Source organism: Lycorma delicatula, chromosome 5, assembly GCF_047948215.1.
Source record: "Lycorma delicatula isolate Av1 chromosome 5, ASM4794821v1, whole genome shotgun sequence".
Classification (NCBI taxonomy): domain Eukaryota; kingdom Metazoa; phylum Arthropoda; class Insecta; order Hemiptera; family Fulgoridae; genus Lycorma; species Lycorma delicatula.
The window spans coordinates 168,918,103-168,936,557 of NC_134459.1; the positions used below are offsets into that span (position 1 = coordinate 168,918,103).

General features: G+C 29.3%; 1 protein-coding gene across 1 annotated transcript in view; it reads left to right on the forward strand.

Moving 5' to 3' along the window:
• The window catches only part of LOC142325792 (neural cell adhesion molecule 1-like), a 962,523-nt gene that overhangs the window by 411,051 nt on the left and 533,017 nt on the right, over window positions 1–18,455 (forward strand). The window contains exon 4 of the mRNA XM_075367823.1: window positions 6,695–6,805. Within this exon, the coding sequence (XP_075223938.1) occupies window positions 6,695–6,805 (111 nt within the window). The remainder of the gene's footprint in view (window positions 1–6,694; window positions 6,806–18,455) is intronic.

The following is an 18,455-nucleotide window of genomic DNA, read 5'->3' on the forward strand; positions in this document are numbered from 1 at the left end:
ATTGTTTTAATTCAATTGGGGAAGAAAGTAAGAACAAGCGAAGAAAGATCAAACTGCATATTTTTTGCGATCCACTTTATAAATTTCAGCTATATATATGCTGTTTATCGATCGATTTGAACAAACGGTATCATTTCATTTACATTGACACAGTTCGATAAAATTAATCTTTATACAGTTACTAATGATAAAAATATTTAATATATGCCATTTTAGAATTTTCAACGTTATTTATTTTATAGAAAATGTTGGGCGCATATGCTTCAAATTTATTACAATATCTAAATCTGTTTTTAAGATAAACTTTTATTGAAAAAATACAAACAGTGGATTGATGGAAAAATGAAGCGAGATGACGGAGTGGGCATTTTTCTACATGAATTCTTTTGTTTAATTTTTATTTCCTTAATCACTCCCTTAAATTTGGCCGATAGCTCCCGGAACATATGCAATACCTTATTTTCAATATAAAAGAATGTAATGGTTTTTAATTCAAAATCTTTAAAGAATAACATTTAATATAATTTAAAAAAGAATTAGAATAATATCTACTAAAACTTAGTAAGTTCGTGGCGCCTTGAATAAAATTTCGATTAATTAATGGTGTTAAAAAGATATAATAAAAATTGGTGGTGGGCTTAGCAGAAGCTGTTCTGTAAATGCAAACTGGTTATTTGTTAATCGAGTGCTCATTCAACATTATACAGAGTGATCAACTAAATATAGCCACCATTAGTATCTCAAGGACCATAACTTTTATGAGAAACTATAAATGGGGAACTTTCTCTAGGTTATTCGCTTAGTTAAAAATACAGTATTACCATTTTTTAAATGTTCACAATTTTTTCAATATGGTAGCCATCAAATGGAAATCTCAAGTTTTTATTGCATTTTTGAGTAGAAAATATTATTTTAAGACATTTTTATCCTTGGGTAATTTTCTCTGAATACAGCCCTTAAGAAACTACGGGACGACATTTGTAAATTCAAATATGGTAGCCAATTTCATTATTTCAAAGAGAAACTCTATGGTTTTAATATGATTTTTGGGGAGAAAATATTATTTTAAGACATTATTATTCTTCAGTATTTTTTTCTAAAGGGGCAGCCGTTACGAAGCTATGAATTGAAAATTGTAAAATTAATTACGGCAGTAAAATGCAGACAGTCACATTTTTTACTAATGTGGCCGGCCATTTTAAAAATCTATTATAATTGACACGGCAATTATGTTGCAATTCTTCCTTCCTACAAAATAAAACTAAAATCACACTTTTCAAAACCACAATTAATTTTTAATACTTTAATTTTTTCAATACCTTTTAATGTATTGACAACCAGGTATTAATTAATATATTAGGTTTCCATTTAAAATTACACAGACAGCCGCCTTATTTGATAGTAAAATCCTACATTGGAAGTAAATTTTTGTATAACTAAATCTACTTGATTTGTATTTATTGTTTTATATAAATATTATTCTAATTAATTCAGTAAAATTATGAATGGAAGGGATTTCTGAAGCAAAATAATTTCGTTTAATAATAATTTATCGATTGATATTATGAAGAAAATTAATTAGGTATGATACAATTATAATACAGATGACTGAGTACCAGTCTAATCAGCTGCAGACTCTAATTAACGAAATATTGTCAAATATTTAACGGCCAATTTTCAATGCAGAGAGCCTGATTGCATGAGGCTTCTTTACTGTTCTCGTTAACAAGTCCATTCGTTATTCTCAATTGTTGTTCTGTTGCGTTAAAGACAAAGTGGAATTTGTTAATTTTTTATTTTCCAATTAGGCTGGCATCAATTAATAAAAAAAAAAAAGAATTTTATAATAAATGAAGAAATCACAACGCTGTAAATAATAATACCCGATTTATAATATAAAAAAATAATTGGGTTTCCAGATTATTCCTTGAATTTATTTATTCGTTTTTTTTTTTAAGTGTGGTACTTCTGTTCTTAATCGTATAATTATTTATTTTTACGCATGAATATCTTATTTATTATTTAGTGCTTACTAATTCTGAATTCTTTCAATATAATCATTAAGTTGGAATAACTAAACAATAGAGCTTATTTGTTTGTAACTTCTCAAACTAATTTTTTTTTAAATTTCATAAAATTTATCAAATTAAAAAATTGTTTGGAAGAAATATTCAGTATAAAGAAATCAAGTTTAATTTCAATCAGTTTTAGAACATAACTTTGTTTCTGAGTTAACTCTGTATTACTAGTCATACTGTTTTTTATATATAAATATATATATGTATATAAAATCATTATTTTAAATATATATACATATTAGATCATTATTTCAATTCCTAATGCGAGGTTAGATATCAGTCCTCTTATCTCATTTTCTTCTCGATAAAAGTCTGCATTAAAAGGTTTGAACATTTTTTGTATCAAGCCACTTAAAAAGATTAATCAGTCAGTACATAGCCTAATACTTTTTTTGTTGTGTCAACTATGGAACAAATGGAATGGCCCACTAAAAGATTGAACCACGCATCACTTCTCTAATTGCAGTTTCATAAATTAATAATAATCACTACCTTCATTTTATTGGCTGACCTTGAAGGTATATCTTTATTGAAGATACATTTGATTTTTATGTAAATCGTTTTATTATTAATTAAAAAATTCTCTTTCTTTTAATCTTCTAGCATTTCTTTCTCATTCTTTTTTTTCATTTCATTTTTATTCTACTTACTTGGAATTTTCAACATGAATTTAATTTTAAAAATCTTAACAATAAAATGCGCACTTTATAGTTCATACTTATTAAAGTGGTAGAAAGAAGTAAATTGGTATAGTGGAGTAATTGAAGGTTTCGTAATACATTCTTTTTAAATTAAATTGATTGCAAGAATGTAGCGTTTAACATTATATATACATTGTCCCACGAAGAAACGGAAGAACTTTATGGACATGTTCTACTGGTGGAAATAATGAAAAAAATGTATATAAACATAGGAAACGTTTTGTTTTCGAGTTAGGACTAGAGAGAGATTTCGCCCGTATTTCAGCTCTTTTAATAAAAAGAAGCCCTACTAATTTTTTTAGGACCCAAATTAAGGAGTAAAGTTGGTGGTTTCTTAGCAGAGTGTAACAACAGTAGAGATTGGTGAGAAGGCTGCTGCAAGATTACTTAGCCAATCCATGATAAGGAGTGACTGGGTGTACAGTCAGATTAGGCCTAGGTCACAGGTCTCTCGGTGTTTCAGATGCCATGAGTATGGACATCTGGCTGGAGGATGTAAGGGCCTTGACAGAAGTCGGCTCTACCATCAGTACGGGGCAGGGGAGCACAAGGCTAAGGAGTGTTCCACCCCCCTCGGTACATGCTCTACCTAAAAAAAGGCGTGAGTGCCCGGAAAATGGCCCACATACCGAAAAAAGGGAGTGTTAGGTCTTTCGAAAAGCCCTGGAGCAGGTGAAGAGAAGACATTGGTAGGACTTTAAATGTTTTACAAGAGAGTCTGTTAGCCGATGACCTGCTGCTGCAGCTAGCCAGAGTAAGGGAGGCGGACTTGGTGCTGATCAGAGAACAGTATCGGCATTGACGATTCCCAGTAGTTCCGAAACTGCCGCGATTTGGATCCCGTATCGCACAGAGCTCAAGTTCAGAGACACGGCGCATGGGAGGGGTTAGGTTGCGGTGAGTAACAATTTTTAGTTGTTACCTTACCCCAAATGAGCTGATAGCGGACATCCGTCGGAAGGTTGACGGACTGGAGGATGTTGTCCTTGCTGCCGCTGGTGAGGTGGTGGTAGCTTCTTTCTTTTTCCTGTTTAGCCTCCGGTAACTACCGTTTAGATAATTCTTCAGAGGATGAATGAGGATGATATGTATGAGTGTAAATGAAGTGTAGTCTTGTACATTCTCAGTTCGACAATTCCTGAGATGTGTGGTTAATTGAAACCCAACCACCCAAAGAACACCGGTATCCACGATCTAGTATTCAAATGAGGTGGTGGTAGCTAGGATACTTCAACTCTACGGCGGTGGAGTGGGGTATGGCGCATACCGACTTCAGAAAGAAATACATTCTGAACATGGCGGCACGTACTGGATTCATGGTCCTCAATATAGGAAACACAATGACGTTCGCTGTCCAGGTTATTTAGAGATCATTTCCGATATTTCTCACGCCTCCGAAGAGCTAGTCATGCTCGTCCAGGACTGGAGAGTTCTCGAGGACTACACCGGCAGTAACAAACAATACATCTCGTTTAGAGTCTGCGACTGTCAACGATAGTGCTCAGGGCCTCCACGGCTGGTGAAATGATCAATGTTAACAAGCGACGAAAAGAGGTTGCATCTCCCATACCTACGAATTTATTTAAAACACAATTAAACGAATTAAAATATATATATATACACATATATATATATATATATATATATATATATATTACTGTGTCGATTAATTTTAAAAAAAAAATTGACTTTTTTTTTAATTTTTCGCATCTCTGTTCAACATGTGTGTAAATATTTTGCATTATTACCTTCTAAATTATCATTAATTTTGTAGTTTTTTTTTGTATTTTGTATTATTTATCTCAATGTTATTTCATGTATTTACATTTTACATAATTAAGTACATGTCACATAAAATATGTATGATATTTTTACTTCCTTGTACGAAGTAAAGAAAGTATTGTAATCGCGAAAAATTACGGTTATCAGATTTCAACGGAAATATCCATTTTGACCATCCCTGAATCCATTTTGACTAGTTTTGGCATGACGTGTATATGTACATATCCCGCATAACTCAAAAATGATAAGCCGTAGAATGTTGAAATTTTGGATTTAGGACTATTGTAACATCTAGTTTTGCATCTCCACTTTTGATTGCAATCGACTGGACCAAACGTGCCAAAAAAGCCCAAAATCCAAAACATTTGGATTTTGGACGTAGTAATAAGCCTGTAGTAATAAGCCCACATTAAGAGATTTTCAACGATATAGCTATCATAAGTGGTACTCATTTTCATTGAGTCCAGAGTTATAGCCAAATAAAATTTTAATTAAAGAAATATTAAGATCTTACAAGGGAAAGCACATCGGTTCGAATGTGACTTCATCTTCGTTTTTTTTTCTTTTTTCACTTTTTTTTAATTGAAATATTCTAATTTATTAATAATTATCAATCTCTGATTGTAAAAAAAAAAAAAACAATTATGGTAAATAATAACAATAGAAAAAAAATTCTGAAGTTCTTATTGAAATAAAATCTTCCGTACTTTCAATTTTTCTTTAAATGTGTACATGTAATTTAATAGGCGCAGAAGGAAGTCATGTGGTGTCCATATCAGATTTTTTATTTAATTGTGAACTATGTATTTTGTGATGCTGCCTGATAAATGTTTTATCACTATTCTAGTTGATCCATCAAGGCAATGGGGCAATTTCATTTTTATTCGTAGATTACTACATCTACCCAATTCATTTATATTATATATAATTATGCACCGACCAGATTAAAGATTTATTCATTATTATGTATATTTATTTTTATTGGTATATATCTTCAAAAAGTTGAATTTTAATTAACTCTAAATTTTATCTTCAAATTTTTATTGCCATTTTTTTTTAAGTTTAATATTATTTTATTTAATTTTATTGTTTCTAACGAAGTATAAAAAATAACAAAAAACTGCTTATGAAACAAAATCATACATTTTTACTTTTAATTCATGCACAATAATTTTTATCACCAAGAATCAAATAGTCCTGGGAAACAATAATAAAAAATTATAAAACAACAACTGCCTCCTCTTTTAATCTGAAGTTATAAATCAGTATTAAAGAACCAACTGTGACTTAGTGTAAAACATTAATAGATATCGTCTGTAAAATATTTTAATGAATATTTTACTTCAGTTAAAAGCCGAAGTGATAGATGTAGATAAAGAAAACTAACATTTAAAATTTTAAAATTGAATTTGGTTTTTAAATTTTAATCACCTGCTTTTTAGAGAAGTATTAGCCACTCTACCTATTAACCGGTATATTGTATTCAAAAACGGTCAGTTATTGTACTTTACAATCATTACAAAATTTCATACAATACACCATCGCATAAGTTTTAAATGTATGAAGAATTATTAAAAAAAGAATCGTAAAATTAAAATGTAGCGTATTAAAAAACATTTTTAAACATTGAATGGTTTTTTTTTTTTAAAGATAAAATCTTGTTGAAACTGTCTTAGTAAATTAAATTAAGCCTGTAATTGCCTGTAAAAGCCTGTACAGGTAAAAGCCTGTACTTTTTTTACATTATATTAGGTATAATTTACACCTATTACTTGTAATTATTTGGAGAATTGTTAGATAAAATATAGGATAGTCTATAAAATAATTATTATTGTGTATTTTTCCAGAAAAATAATACTTTTATTCATTATTTAAAATTTCGCTTTTTTGTTATGAAAGAGAGGGCATTAGCATCTAACATCTACGGTATTACTCGGTCACATAGCTCGTCTCGGCCATTTCGTGGTGAGGTCACAGGTTTGAATCCCGGTTAGGCATGGCATATTTTCATATGCTAACAATTTCCACCGGGCTAATGACATAGCGGGGGTTGATGCCTGCTATTTGCTAACAAAAAAATTATATTTTAAAAATTGCAATTTTATTTATTTATTTTTAATTTTTTTGTTTCAGTTCCACCTCATCAATTAATGATTTACGACAGTTCGGGTCGAGAATTACATGATGTAGTAGGTCCGCTTTCGGAAGGATCCGATCTTATTCTTACTTGCGAAGTTAGAGGAGGTAAGTTAAAATTTTCAACATAATTTATTTACATGTTATCGGTTGCACTTGAGAAAGTGCCTCTGTATGCGTTCAGTTTTATGTTTGTGCGAGTGCTTTTTGTTTAATGAGTATAGAATAATATAATATTTCACATAAAATTTTATCTTATTTATTATTCTTAAGCAAAGCAAATCAAAAGTCAGCATTTATTTCAAATTTTGTAGCTGTTTCAGAAAGGCTTAAAACTTTGAGGAGAGTTTATGGGTCAATTACTATATCTTTTAACTAATAATAAATTTTTTCCCCTTTCTGTAAGATGGGGTAGGGGTAAAAATTCAAAATATTTCAATAGCAACTTTCCATTCTGCTGCATCTCATTTTAAAGCTCTTATCAAAATGAGAAAATGTCAGTTGAACAATCGGATTTTTTCACTTTCAATCCCAATTAAATTAAATTAGAAACAAACAGAAAAATCGCACCATAACTTATCTCCAAATGAATGTATATTAAATTGGATTTTTAACTTGAAAAATTAGGAAAACCTAACATTTTCCCCGTGACGTTTTCGACTAACAGTAAAACTCTGGCAAACCCACCGGGTTGGTCTAGTGGTTAACGCGTCTTCCCAAATCAGCTGATTTGGAAGTCGAGAGTTACAGCGTTCAAGTCCTAGTAAAACCAGTTATTTTTACATGTATTTGAATACTAGATCGTGGATACCGGTGTTCTTTGGTGGTTGGGTTTCAATTAACCACACATCTCAGGAGTGGTCAAACTGAGAATTTACAAGACTACACTTCATTTACACTCATACATATAATCCTCATTCATCCTCTGAAGAATTATCTAAACGGTAGTTACTGGAGGCTAAACAGGAAAAGAAAAAAAAAGTAAAACTCTGGCATAAAAATAATAACTAAAACAAAGTAATGCTGGTTACGTATTTATTACAAAAAATATATATATCAAGCTAAAATTGAAAGGATCCACAATGCGATGTAATGTTCAAAAATCTAAACTTGTTAAAATAAAGAATCATAAGGATTATATTAATCATGGCCCGTTGGTATTAATACATAAATGATTTATATAATAGTTTCCACTTATCAACAGTCTTTAATAGTAATGTTAGAGCGCTTTCGGATTATTAATTCATCCTCAGGAACAATGATGTGTTGTACATTTTAATTTTTAATTTACATATCATTTATTATACTAAATTAAATTTTATAAAATTTAAATTTTGACGATCATTAATGGCACATCATTGTTCCTGAAGATGGATTAATAATCCGAAAGTGCTCGAACATTACTATTAAAGATTGTTGGTAAGTGGAAACTATTATATTAAATAATTCACAAGGATTAATTTCAAGAATTATAGAACCGTACCGGCACAAAGAACAAAACAGAAGAGATCATTACAAAAGGAATGCGATGTGAAATCAGCTTAACATCGCTATTTATTCGACGATCCCAACGCAGGAAGACACTCTGTGCTAAAAGTAGTATTGAGTATGGAAGTACTCCAAAATGCGTCGACTACGAATGATAGAGTGACAATGTTAGGAAGGACAGAAAATAACACAAAGGTAAATTATGGTAATCCTAGCGAAAATATAAAATGTCGCGAAGATTTAAAAAAATATATATTTTAAATAACCAAGTAAAGGGAAGTGTAGTTTTTAGATTTATTTACAAACTAAATTTAAATTATTTAAATGTATTTAAAATTTTCAAAATTCATTTGTGTTATTATATCTGGGAAGGTTTTAAGCAATAGATCGTCTAGGTTCTAGTCCCTTTCGGGTGAAGTTTTTATCGTTGAAGATCTGTGTACTTCAGTTACGTTAGTTACTATGCTGTCTTCTCCAATTTACTTTCTTTTTCAGATATTTGTAAAATCTGAATAATTTAATTACTATTTATCAGTCTTATTTTCACAACCATGAGGATAACGAACACAGTGGAGTTACAGACTGGATAGATAGGAAAGACAAGCTCTGAACGGCTAGTTATTGTATAAAATAAATTTTATACAAAAGTTTTTAAAATATAAATCACGGTCCAATTTAAAAATCTTAAAATTAAACTTTCGTGTAATTTTTACCCCAATTTTTATGGCTTATTTTATAATTATGAAAAGGAGTAATAATAATAATAATAATATCGTATAAAATAAAAACTGTTTCTTGATTAGATGCAATAGTTAAAAACCAATATAAAAACTAATTAAAATTATATAAGGCGTAAATTTTAGAGTAGTACTGTTGTTCAACTTTAGTACCCGGGAAACTGTCTTTTAGCTCACACGCAGGTATGAACTCTATATTTTTTTACGTCTGTTACCATTAAAAGTTAATGAATCTAATAAAGAAACGCATATTTTATTTAATTTTTACTTCCCCACCTGTTGTAATAAATAAAGTAATGTATAGTTAATTATTATACATTCATATCGTACTCATTCATCGTGTGAAGTAATACCTTGCAGTGGAGACTAAACACAAAAAGAAAGAGTTAATTACTTAAAAATAATCCATAAAAGACATTGTTTTTTACTTCCTTGTACGAAGTAAAGAAAGTATAGTGATCGCAAAAAATTTCGGTCCACAGATTTCATCTCCTTTTTTTCTATTTTTTTCCCTACTTTTTTTTAATTTCTTGTACAAAGTAAGGAGGTACTGTGATCGCGAAACATTTCGGTTTTCATATTTCAACGGAAATATCCATTTTGACTAGTTTCGGTGTGACGTCTGTACGTACGTAGCAGTAGGATGTTGAAATTTTAAATTTAGCATTGTTGTCACATCTAGTTGTCCACTTCCCCTTTGACTATAATCAAAAATAAAAGTAAAATTTTAATCGATGAAATATTTTGAACTTAAAGATAAAGCACATCGGCTCGAATCTGACTTCATCTCCTTTTGTTCTTTTTTTTTAACTTTTTTTATTTATTATTTTTTAACTTTTATTTTTTTTTAAACAATATAAATATATTGATTTAATAATTATTAACCCGTGATTGTAAAAAAATTACAATAATTGATAATTCAATGATAGTAAAAAAATAAAATTATTAGTGAATTAAAATTTTATAAAAATTTAAAAAAATAGTAAATGTAATTTAATAGGCGTATACATATGTGTATATGTAACGGATTTTGTGAGATATTTGATTATTTAATATTAATTGAAAATTAAAATTTAGATTCAAATTATATTTGGATTTTCTAATTTAATTTTTTACATTAAAGTTAACTACAGAGTGACCGAAAAATAACAAGAACATATACACTGAGGCATACATGTCCTATCTTTAATAAATTGCAAAAAAGTCTTTTCTTTTATTTTATTCCTCCACTAATATTGTCGGATAATAATCTCCCTAAGTCGGAGTTGATCATCATTTCGTTTATTTGTTTTTTGGTGTCAATCATTTAATCGCTCTTTGGTTTCATATAATTCTTCTGATCTTAATTTGCGTACACGTTCTCTAGATTTCAAATTTTCTCTTTATATTCATCATCCTCTCTTAATCTTTTTATTCTTCCTTTGGTTTTAACATTTTCTTCCTCTTTATATTTATCATATTCTCTTAATTTTTTTATTCTTCCCTTCTTCTTAACATTTTCTTCCCTTTCATATGCATCTTCTTGTCGTTTTGAGATATATTTCTTCATGTTATCTTTCTTTTTCTTGTTTGATTGCTTCTTTTTCATTTTTGATTATTCACCAAATAATCCAGCAATAAAAACTGAATATTTTACACCGTTAAGTCGAAATTAACATTTGTAACTAGGAGTTAACTAAACGGAATAGTTTAACTATTATTAACTTCTGTTTATACGACACACCAGTAATCTGAAACTTTTGTTAATCAGAAACTCAAGAAGATACGAATAATACTGATCTAATAATACGAGTAATAAAGGGAATTTTACTCTATCTTAATATTTCATGTAAGAATGTTGAATTAATTATTGTATAAATATTTGATGTTAATAAAAACTAATATTTCAGCATTTGTGTAACTGTCCACTTTATTAAAGAACTGGAAGATCTTACCTCACTTTCAAATGAAATATGTTAAAATGAAGTGTAGAAAAAAGTGGGTGTATGTAATTTAATAGGTATAATAATTTAACGAATCATCTTATTATTATTTTTCATTGAAATATTATTAGATATTGCGCATATTTCTTTCATTTTTTATTGGATTTTAATATATTTTTATTCACATCATTTTTATTACCTTTATCATTATTTGTCTATTCTATAGATAACAGCTCAGATATTTTCGTTTCAAAGAACTCTATTCTATAATTTATTCTCACCTATCTTAAATTCAAGTTGAATGCATACGCCTACCTTCTGTCACAAAATTTCTTTCATAATGACAATTTTCTATAGGTAGAAATTTTTCTTTAAAATATGTCTAATCAAGCTGAAATTTTTTTTTGATAGAAAATATAATATAATATTTCTGTTCTCTTTTACTTTTCTTATAACTACATACATATTCTTCTTTAGTCCATTTTATTTACTTCATTAATTTTCAGAATTGTATTTAATTTTTTTTAATACGTTTCCAACATATTTAATATGTTTGGAATTAATAAAATGCATATAGTGAATATTAAAATACATTTAAGTCTTTGATATTGAATTTTAAGTTCATTCACTGTAATAAAAAAAAATTGTCACAATATTTGATTCCATTTCAGAGTATTATCGCCATTCTATAGTTTTTAAGTCTTTAGTTAGAATAAAAATATTTCTTTCTTTTAATTTTTTACTTACAAAATATTTACTACATCCTGTGCTCTAAATTATCTTCATGTATATTTTTTTATTATTATTTCATGATTTTTATTTACTTACAATGGCTCAACTATGCACTCAAATTTTATAACCTTAATTAAGCTCATTTCCCGACACTATACAACAGTGTTACATAGCAACGTAAGTCGGGTGACAGTACAATATTCTATATTTAATTTCTATATTTTATAAGTAGAACACTTATAAATAAGTTATCGGAGATACAAGGGGAACAAATTAAGGAAGGGAGCTGAATCGATAATTGTAGCTATCGATTAGATTGATTTTGACTGACGATTTAGTATTAGTCGATCAGGTGGTTGTTGAAGCGGATTTTAACATAACTATAAAATTTATAGGGTAAATTATATTATATTACTATCGTAAATTATGTTATATTTGTTGTGTAAATTTACCTTCTAAAATTTATGTATGCTAATCATCTTATTTAATTATAAATAACTGATACCGTTTATAATAATAGAAACTAATTTCTCCAGGTTACGATATGGCCAGCCGGGCTGGCTAGTGGTTAACCGGTCATCGCAAATCAACTGATTTCGAAGTTGAGAGTTCTAAGGTTCAAATCCTAGTGAAGACAACTGCCTTTACTTAAATATGTATTTGAATACTAGATCGTGAATACCGGTGTTCTAAGGTGGTTGGGTTTCAATTAATCACACTTCTCAACACTTCGAATGGCTTCGACGGTACGTGGCATTCGACGGTAGCCCTTCACAGGGCTACCTTGCAGTAGGCCTGTGAAGGGCTGTTGTCGTTGATTGGCTTTGACAGCTCATTGTAACTAATAATCTCGTGGTAGCCCTGAAAAGGGCCGCTTTTTACGTTAGCTCTGAGAAAAGCTGTTGGGTCCGGAAGCTGGTCTCCGGCAAAGTCGCGGAGTTGCGGCTTGTCCATTGAAATCAGACAGGGCTTCCCGTCAGCAGCAGTTGGGTCTCTACTACAGCGTGGCAGTGGTGGCCCACAGAGCCCCGCAGCGTCGGGTCGACATCGGTTGTCTTTCGCCGGCGCGGCCGAGGCGGTTCTCCCCGAGCGATCCCACGCTGAGCCGGCTCCTGCTGCTGTCCGCCGGCCAGGGCGATTGAAGCCCGGCAAGATGGAGCGGGAAGGTAGCGTCCGCATCCAGCGGCTCCCTCGGCGGGCGGGCCAGGCCTGCTGCTCCGGCGGAGATGTTGGCATCCCCCGGGAGGTACCACGTTAAGACAGCCAGACAACTTCTCCTGTCTTCTCCCAACTTCTACTTGGTATTCTCCAGGTGGTGGTCGACGATAAATTAAAAATTCACCCTTGTGCACGCTCTTTTATTGGAGCCTGAGAGTGGTGGGGCCGCAGCGCTGCTATGGTGGGAAAATTACATTGCAAGAGTGACGCTTATAACAGCACGTACGTATACTGTGCTTCCGCTGACATCTGAGCTGCTACCGTTGTCCTCCGCCGATATTAAATTAGGCATATATGTGGTAACTATATATATATATATATATATATATATATATATATATATATATATATTCATTTATTATATTTTAAAAAAATATTACTGAAATTTATTTTATACAGCTTTGCTTTCAAATACAATAAATAAAATATTTACATTATCCACGAGTACGAATTTACGACAAGAGCCTTGGCGAGTGTCGTAAACTTCGCAAGCGTTCATTAATGGCCATTATAGAGAATTGAATAGCGTAATTTTTCTACGGATAGGAAAATATTGGGATTATTAAATTAAATCAATGATAAAATACATTGTTGACGGAATATTTCTTTAATTTTTCAAAAAATGCATTAAAAATACATTTATGGGGCAATAGTCGTATGTCTGGCCTTTTCTTTACTGCTAAATACATTTCTTCCACAGAATCCGATAATTTGATTGTTGAAGACCTTTATGATACAGGTTCTTCTAACCGCGTAATTCAGAAGTTGTAGTAAGCCGTAGAAAAAAATCTTATACTGGATTAAAAAAAAAAGTAATTTCTAAATTTATCTTTATTCCATCGCATATAAAATATAATTTTATCATTCAAAATTTATCAGGATAATAGACTTAATTTTTTCTTCTTTTTTTGTTAGTTATCGTTTTTCATGATATTTTCAGATTGGTTTATCCGATTTTTATGAAATTTTAAATGTAGGTTATTATCAAATTTTGGTTAAAATTGATCAATGGGTGAAAAGATATGTTTACCGTAGGTACCGTATCTCAAGATGTTACGGAAAGAGTTTTTTTTTTTTTTTTTTTTGTCTTCAGTCATTTGACTGGTTTGATGCAGCTCTCCAAGATTCCCTATCTAGTGCTAGTCGTTTCATTTCAGTATACCCTCTATATCCTACATCCCCAACAATTTGTTTTACATACTCCAAACGTGGCCTGCCTACACAATTTTTCCCTTCTACCTGTCCTTCCAAAATTAAAGCGACTATTCCAGGATACCTTAGTATGTGGCCTATAAGTCTGTCTCTTCTTTTAACTATATTTTTCCAAATGCTTCTTTCTTCATCTATTTGCCGCAATACCTCTTCATTTGTCACTTTATCCACCCATCTGATTTTTAACATTCTCCTATAGCACCGCATTTCAAAAGCTTCTAATCTTTTCTTCTCAGATACTCCGATCGTCCAAGTTTCACTTCCATATAAAGCGACACTCCAAACATACACTTTCAAAAATCTTTTCCTGAGATTTAAATTAATTTTTGATGTAAACAAATTATATTTCTTACTGAAGGCTCGTTTAGCTTGTGCTATTCGGCATTTTATATCGCTCCTGCTTCGTCCATCTTTAGTAATTCTACTTCCCAAATAACAAAATTCTTCTACCTCCATAATCTTTTCTCCTCCTATTTTCACATTCAGCGGTTCATCTTTGTTATTTCTACTACATTTCATTACTTTTGTTTTCTTCTTGTTTATTTTCATGCGATAGTTCTTGCGTAGGACTTCATCTATGCCGTTCGTTGTTTCTTCTAAATCCTTTTTACTCTCGGCTAGAATTACTATATCATCAGCAAATCGTAGCATCTTTATCTTTTCACCTTGTACTGTTACTCCGAATCTAAATTGTTCTTTAACATCATTAACTGCTAGTTCCATGTAAAGATTAAAAAGTAACGGAGATAGGGAACATCCTTGTCGGACTCCCTTTCTTATTAGGGCTTCTTTCTTATGTTCTTCAATTGGAAAGAGTATAATACTTTTTTTTAAATTTAATTGTTTACTTGCATACTTTCATTCTTTAATGTTCCACTTAATTTTCTTCCTAAGTCTATGGAAAGCGGAGTCTCTTTAGGCACAGTTAAGCAGTTTTTGTCAGCTTTGTTAACATTATCAATTTTCATCATTAATTTTATTAATCAATTTCATTTATTAGAACTGAACATGCGGAATACGTCTATAAGTTCACGGTAGTTAAACTATGTATTGTTTTCTTTTAATACCTAGATTACGTTTACCAGTAGAAAGGTCGTGAATTTAGTAAGTAAAAAAAAATTAAGAAAGATTTGATAAATTCAAATGGGATTTATTTTATCAGAATAATTGATGATTATTGTAAACTATTATAATATTGTTGACTTCTTAAATATTTTTTTAAAGTAACGAAAATAAAATGAACAAATTAAGTTTTAAAAATTATGAATTTTGCGTGAATTGTGGAAAAATGTCTTGTTTAAAATTATTTTAATTGTATAAATAAGTAAATTAAAATAAATAAATAAGAGGTTGTTATGTATTTTTTTAGGTTATACCTGCTACATTTTGTAACAAGAAAAATTCGTGTGAGGGTTTTTTCCGATAATTAAACAAAATAGAAACCAATAAACCAAATATTTTAGTTCTTAATGTGACATTTGTGCGTGTTGTATGATAAACATTGTTACTTTGTGTTTTCTTTGCACGTTATTTTACAGTAAATTAACTCAACCCTTACTTTTAACTAGGGCATATTTGTGTATTCTTTAATGAAATTTTTATCGTAAAAAGTATTAGTTTTTTCTTAATCGTTGTAATTAATATAATACTGCATTATATTTATAATTTTTTTTCTGTTCGAAATATCACTTTTTTATTCATTAATTGTAATATATATCTGACTTGTTTGATTCAAAATGTTTTAATAGAAAATTATTTAATTTTTCAAAAGATTTCTACTTAAGCGTTAAAAAATTCGTTTAAGGAATACATTCCCACGAAGGATAAAAAACAAATTAATTTATTTTCCTAAAATTAGGAATTTTGAATTTTTATTTAATTAATAATAGTTAAACATAGTAATATTGCATAATAAATCCACTGGGAAAAATTAAAAAGTTTGGAACGATTCAATACAAAATTTAAATAAAATGGCTCTAACATTTTATTAATACAAAATAATATTTTTATACCACTTACAAAAGCTTTATTTATTTAATTTATATTACCCATTGATTGTCTCATAGGGCAATAGGTCTGGAATTTTATTATTTATTCATGATTAATAAATATTTTAAAATCGGAAATCTGTTACCAATTTTACCTTTTATCCTTTTTCTCTGGAAAATTTTGTATAATTTATTTATATGTTTCAACTTCGTAAGTTCTGAGATTTCCTGGAACAAATACATAAATTTATTTATTGATCAAAACAAAAAATAATATTTAATAAAATTTGTAGCAAGTTTCATCACTTATCTTTTCCGTTGATAACCTTTGATTATAATCACTATTTGCAATATTTTAACCGACTCTACAGTTGGTTTCTTCTTCTTCGTTGTTCTGCTATCCATTTCATAGTAGCCTTAACAATTTGTATCATTCGTCCTTTACGAAAATTGTTGTTAAATGATGAAATTCCTTTAATCCATTACATATTTATATCCTTCTATTTCATAAACCGTCTAACTTGTAAATTCATTATCTTTTATACCCTAGATTTCTTCATAGATCTTTTCCAAAAATGTATTCCAAATCAGTGTAATCTATATTGTTTTCTTTTGTTCGCTGACACAGCACAACGTTCTTTAAAACGGTCTTGCAAATAAAAGGAAATGATTTAACTTAACTGTTTTAAATGACCCATTTGCATATATTAATTGTCGTTTTTGATCTATTAATTCGTCGTGAAATTTTATAATAATAATTTTTTTAAAATATTTTCATGGTTTTTTAAATAAATTATACAATTAAGAACGTTTAATAGATATAGAAATGTATGATATAATATATATATATATATATATATATTTAGAATCTGCATCACTTTTATATTATTGGTTCATTTTACTGAACTCATAAGATTTTCGTTTTTAAACTTGTAGACAATAAAAACGTTTTTAGCTCAACATTTCTTGTTTTTTTTTATCTTTTAATGATCATGAAGAAATTGTCATTAGAACTAGTGATAAAAATCGTTTTGTATATATATATTTTTTAAATAAAAATCGGTTCCGTGATTTACGAATTAGCGTGAAAAACAATTACAAGAGTAATTAAATACCAGCCAAATACAATTACTCCTAAAATAATCAAATAAAATTACCCTTATAGTTTTTATATACGTATGGCTTTATTTTCGAATTTAATTTAGAAAAAAATGTAATTAAAGCAAAGTAAAATTTGACTAATTATCTCCTGTGGCAATAGATTAAAACTTTTTTTTTTGTTAATTATTTTTCAATGTTGAAAGAGATAACCCATAATGAAACGTTTTTTTAATTTTTATATTTAAATTTACAGGGTTGATTACAAAACTTATTCAAATTTAAGTGAAAATTTGATTTCTTCAGTATTTTTTTTAACGACTTTTTGAAGAGAAGTACATTATTATTTTCAGCTACACGGTAGGATATACTTAAAATGGAGTTTCCTTATATATATTAGTCTATAAATAAAATCTTGTGGCTCCAAAATTTCCAAAACTACTAAGTGATTTTCATTTGAATTTTCAATTTGACCGTGTGAAAATTTGATGATGATTAGTAGAATCGTTCTTGAGTTATGCTTAATTTTAAGTCAACAACACACAACTTCGAGGTTATCTTGACTCTGTAGTGGCGTATTTTTCATACGCGCTTATGCAGTGAGTCTCAGTGGTGGGTGAGTTTTAAAGTTGATGCTTGTGGTAGGGTGTATTTGTTAATTGAACTTAGAAATACGTTGTATTCTGAGTGCGTTTTTAACTGCGAAATAGGTAGGATGTCGAAAACGAAAAGTCGATTTTTGTTTAAAAAATTGTTTAAAGAAATTGTTAAAAGAATTTTGTTTAATTTAATTCTTCTACTGAATTTAGAAAAGTTTCGGTGATAAGATCTAGCAAGTCAAATTAAACAATAGTTAACGTATGAAATTAAATAAATGTTATTACATTTATTTCATTATGTGATTAAATACGATATTTAGAATACTATAAAAGATTCATTGTTCTAACTAATAATGTAATTCTTATTTTCTCAGCTATATTTAATCGTATTTGAGGTTAAGTATTCTTGAGATCTTAAACTTTATTAGTGGTTTATCCCTCAATAGAAACTTGTCTGATTTTAAAATAGTTTAACTGAGAAACCTTGAAAGTTAATATAAATTCTATTATGGAACTATTTAAAAAAATGTTTATTTTAAAAATTTAACAAAAATTTTATCTTTTAGATATTAAATAAAGTTATCGTAAGTTTATATGATTTTAAAAATTGTATTAAATATATTTTATTCCATTTTTAACATTAATCTGAAAATATTCGTACAATCTACTTACAAATTACTAATTTATATTAATTTTTTTTATTTCGTCCCCTTACTTGAGATCAGCTAATTTATTCATGAGTCATACGTTCGGTAGTTTTTAGT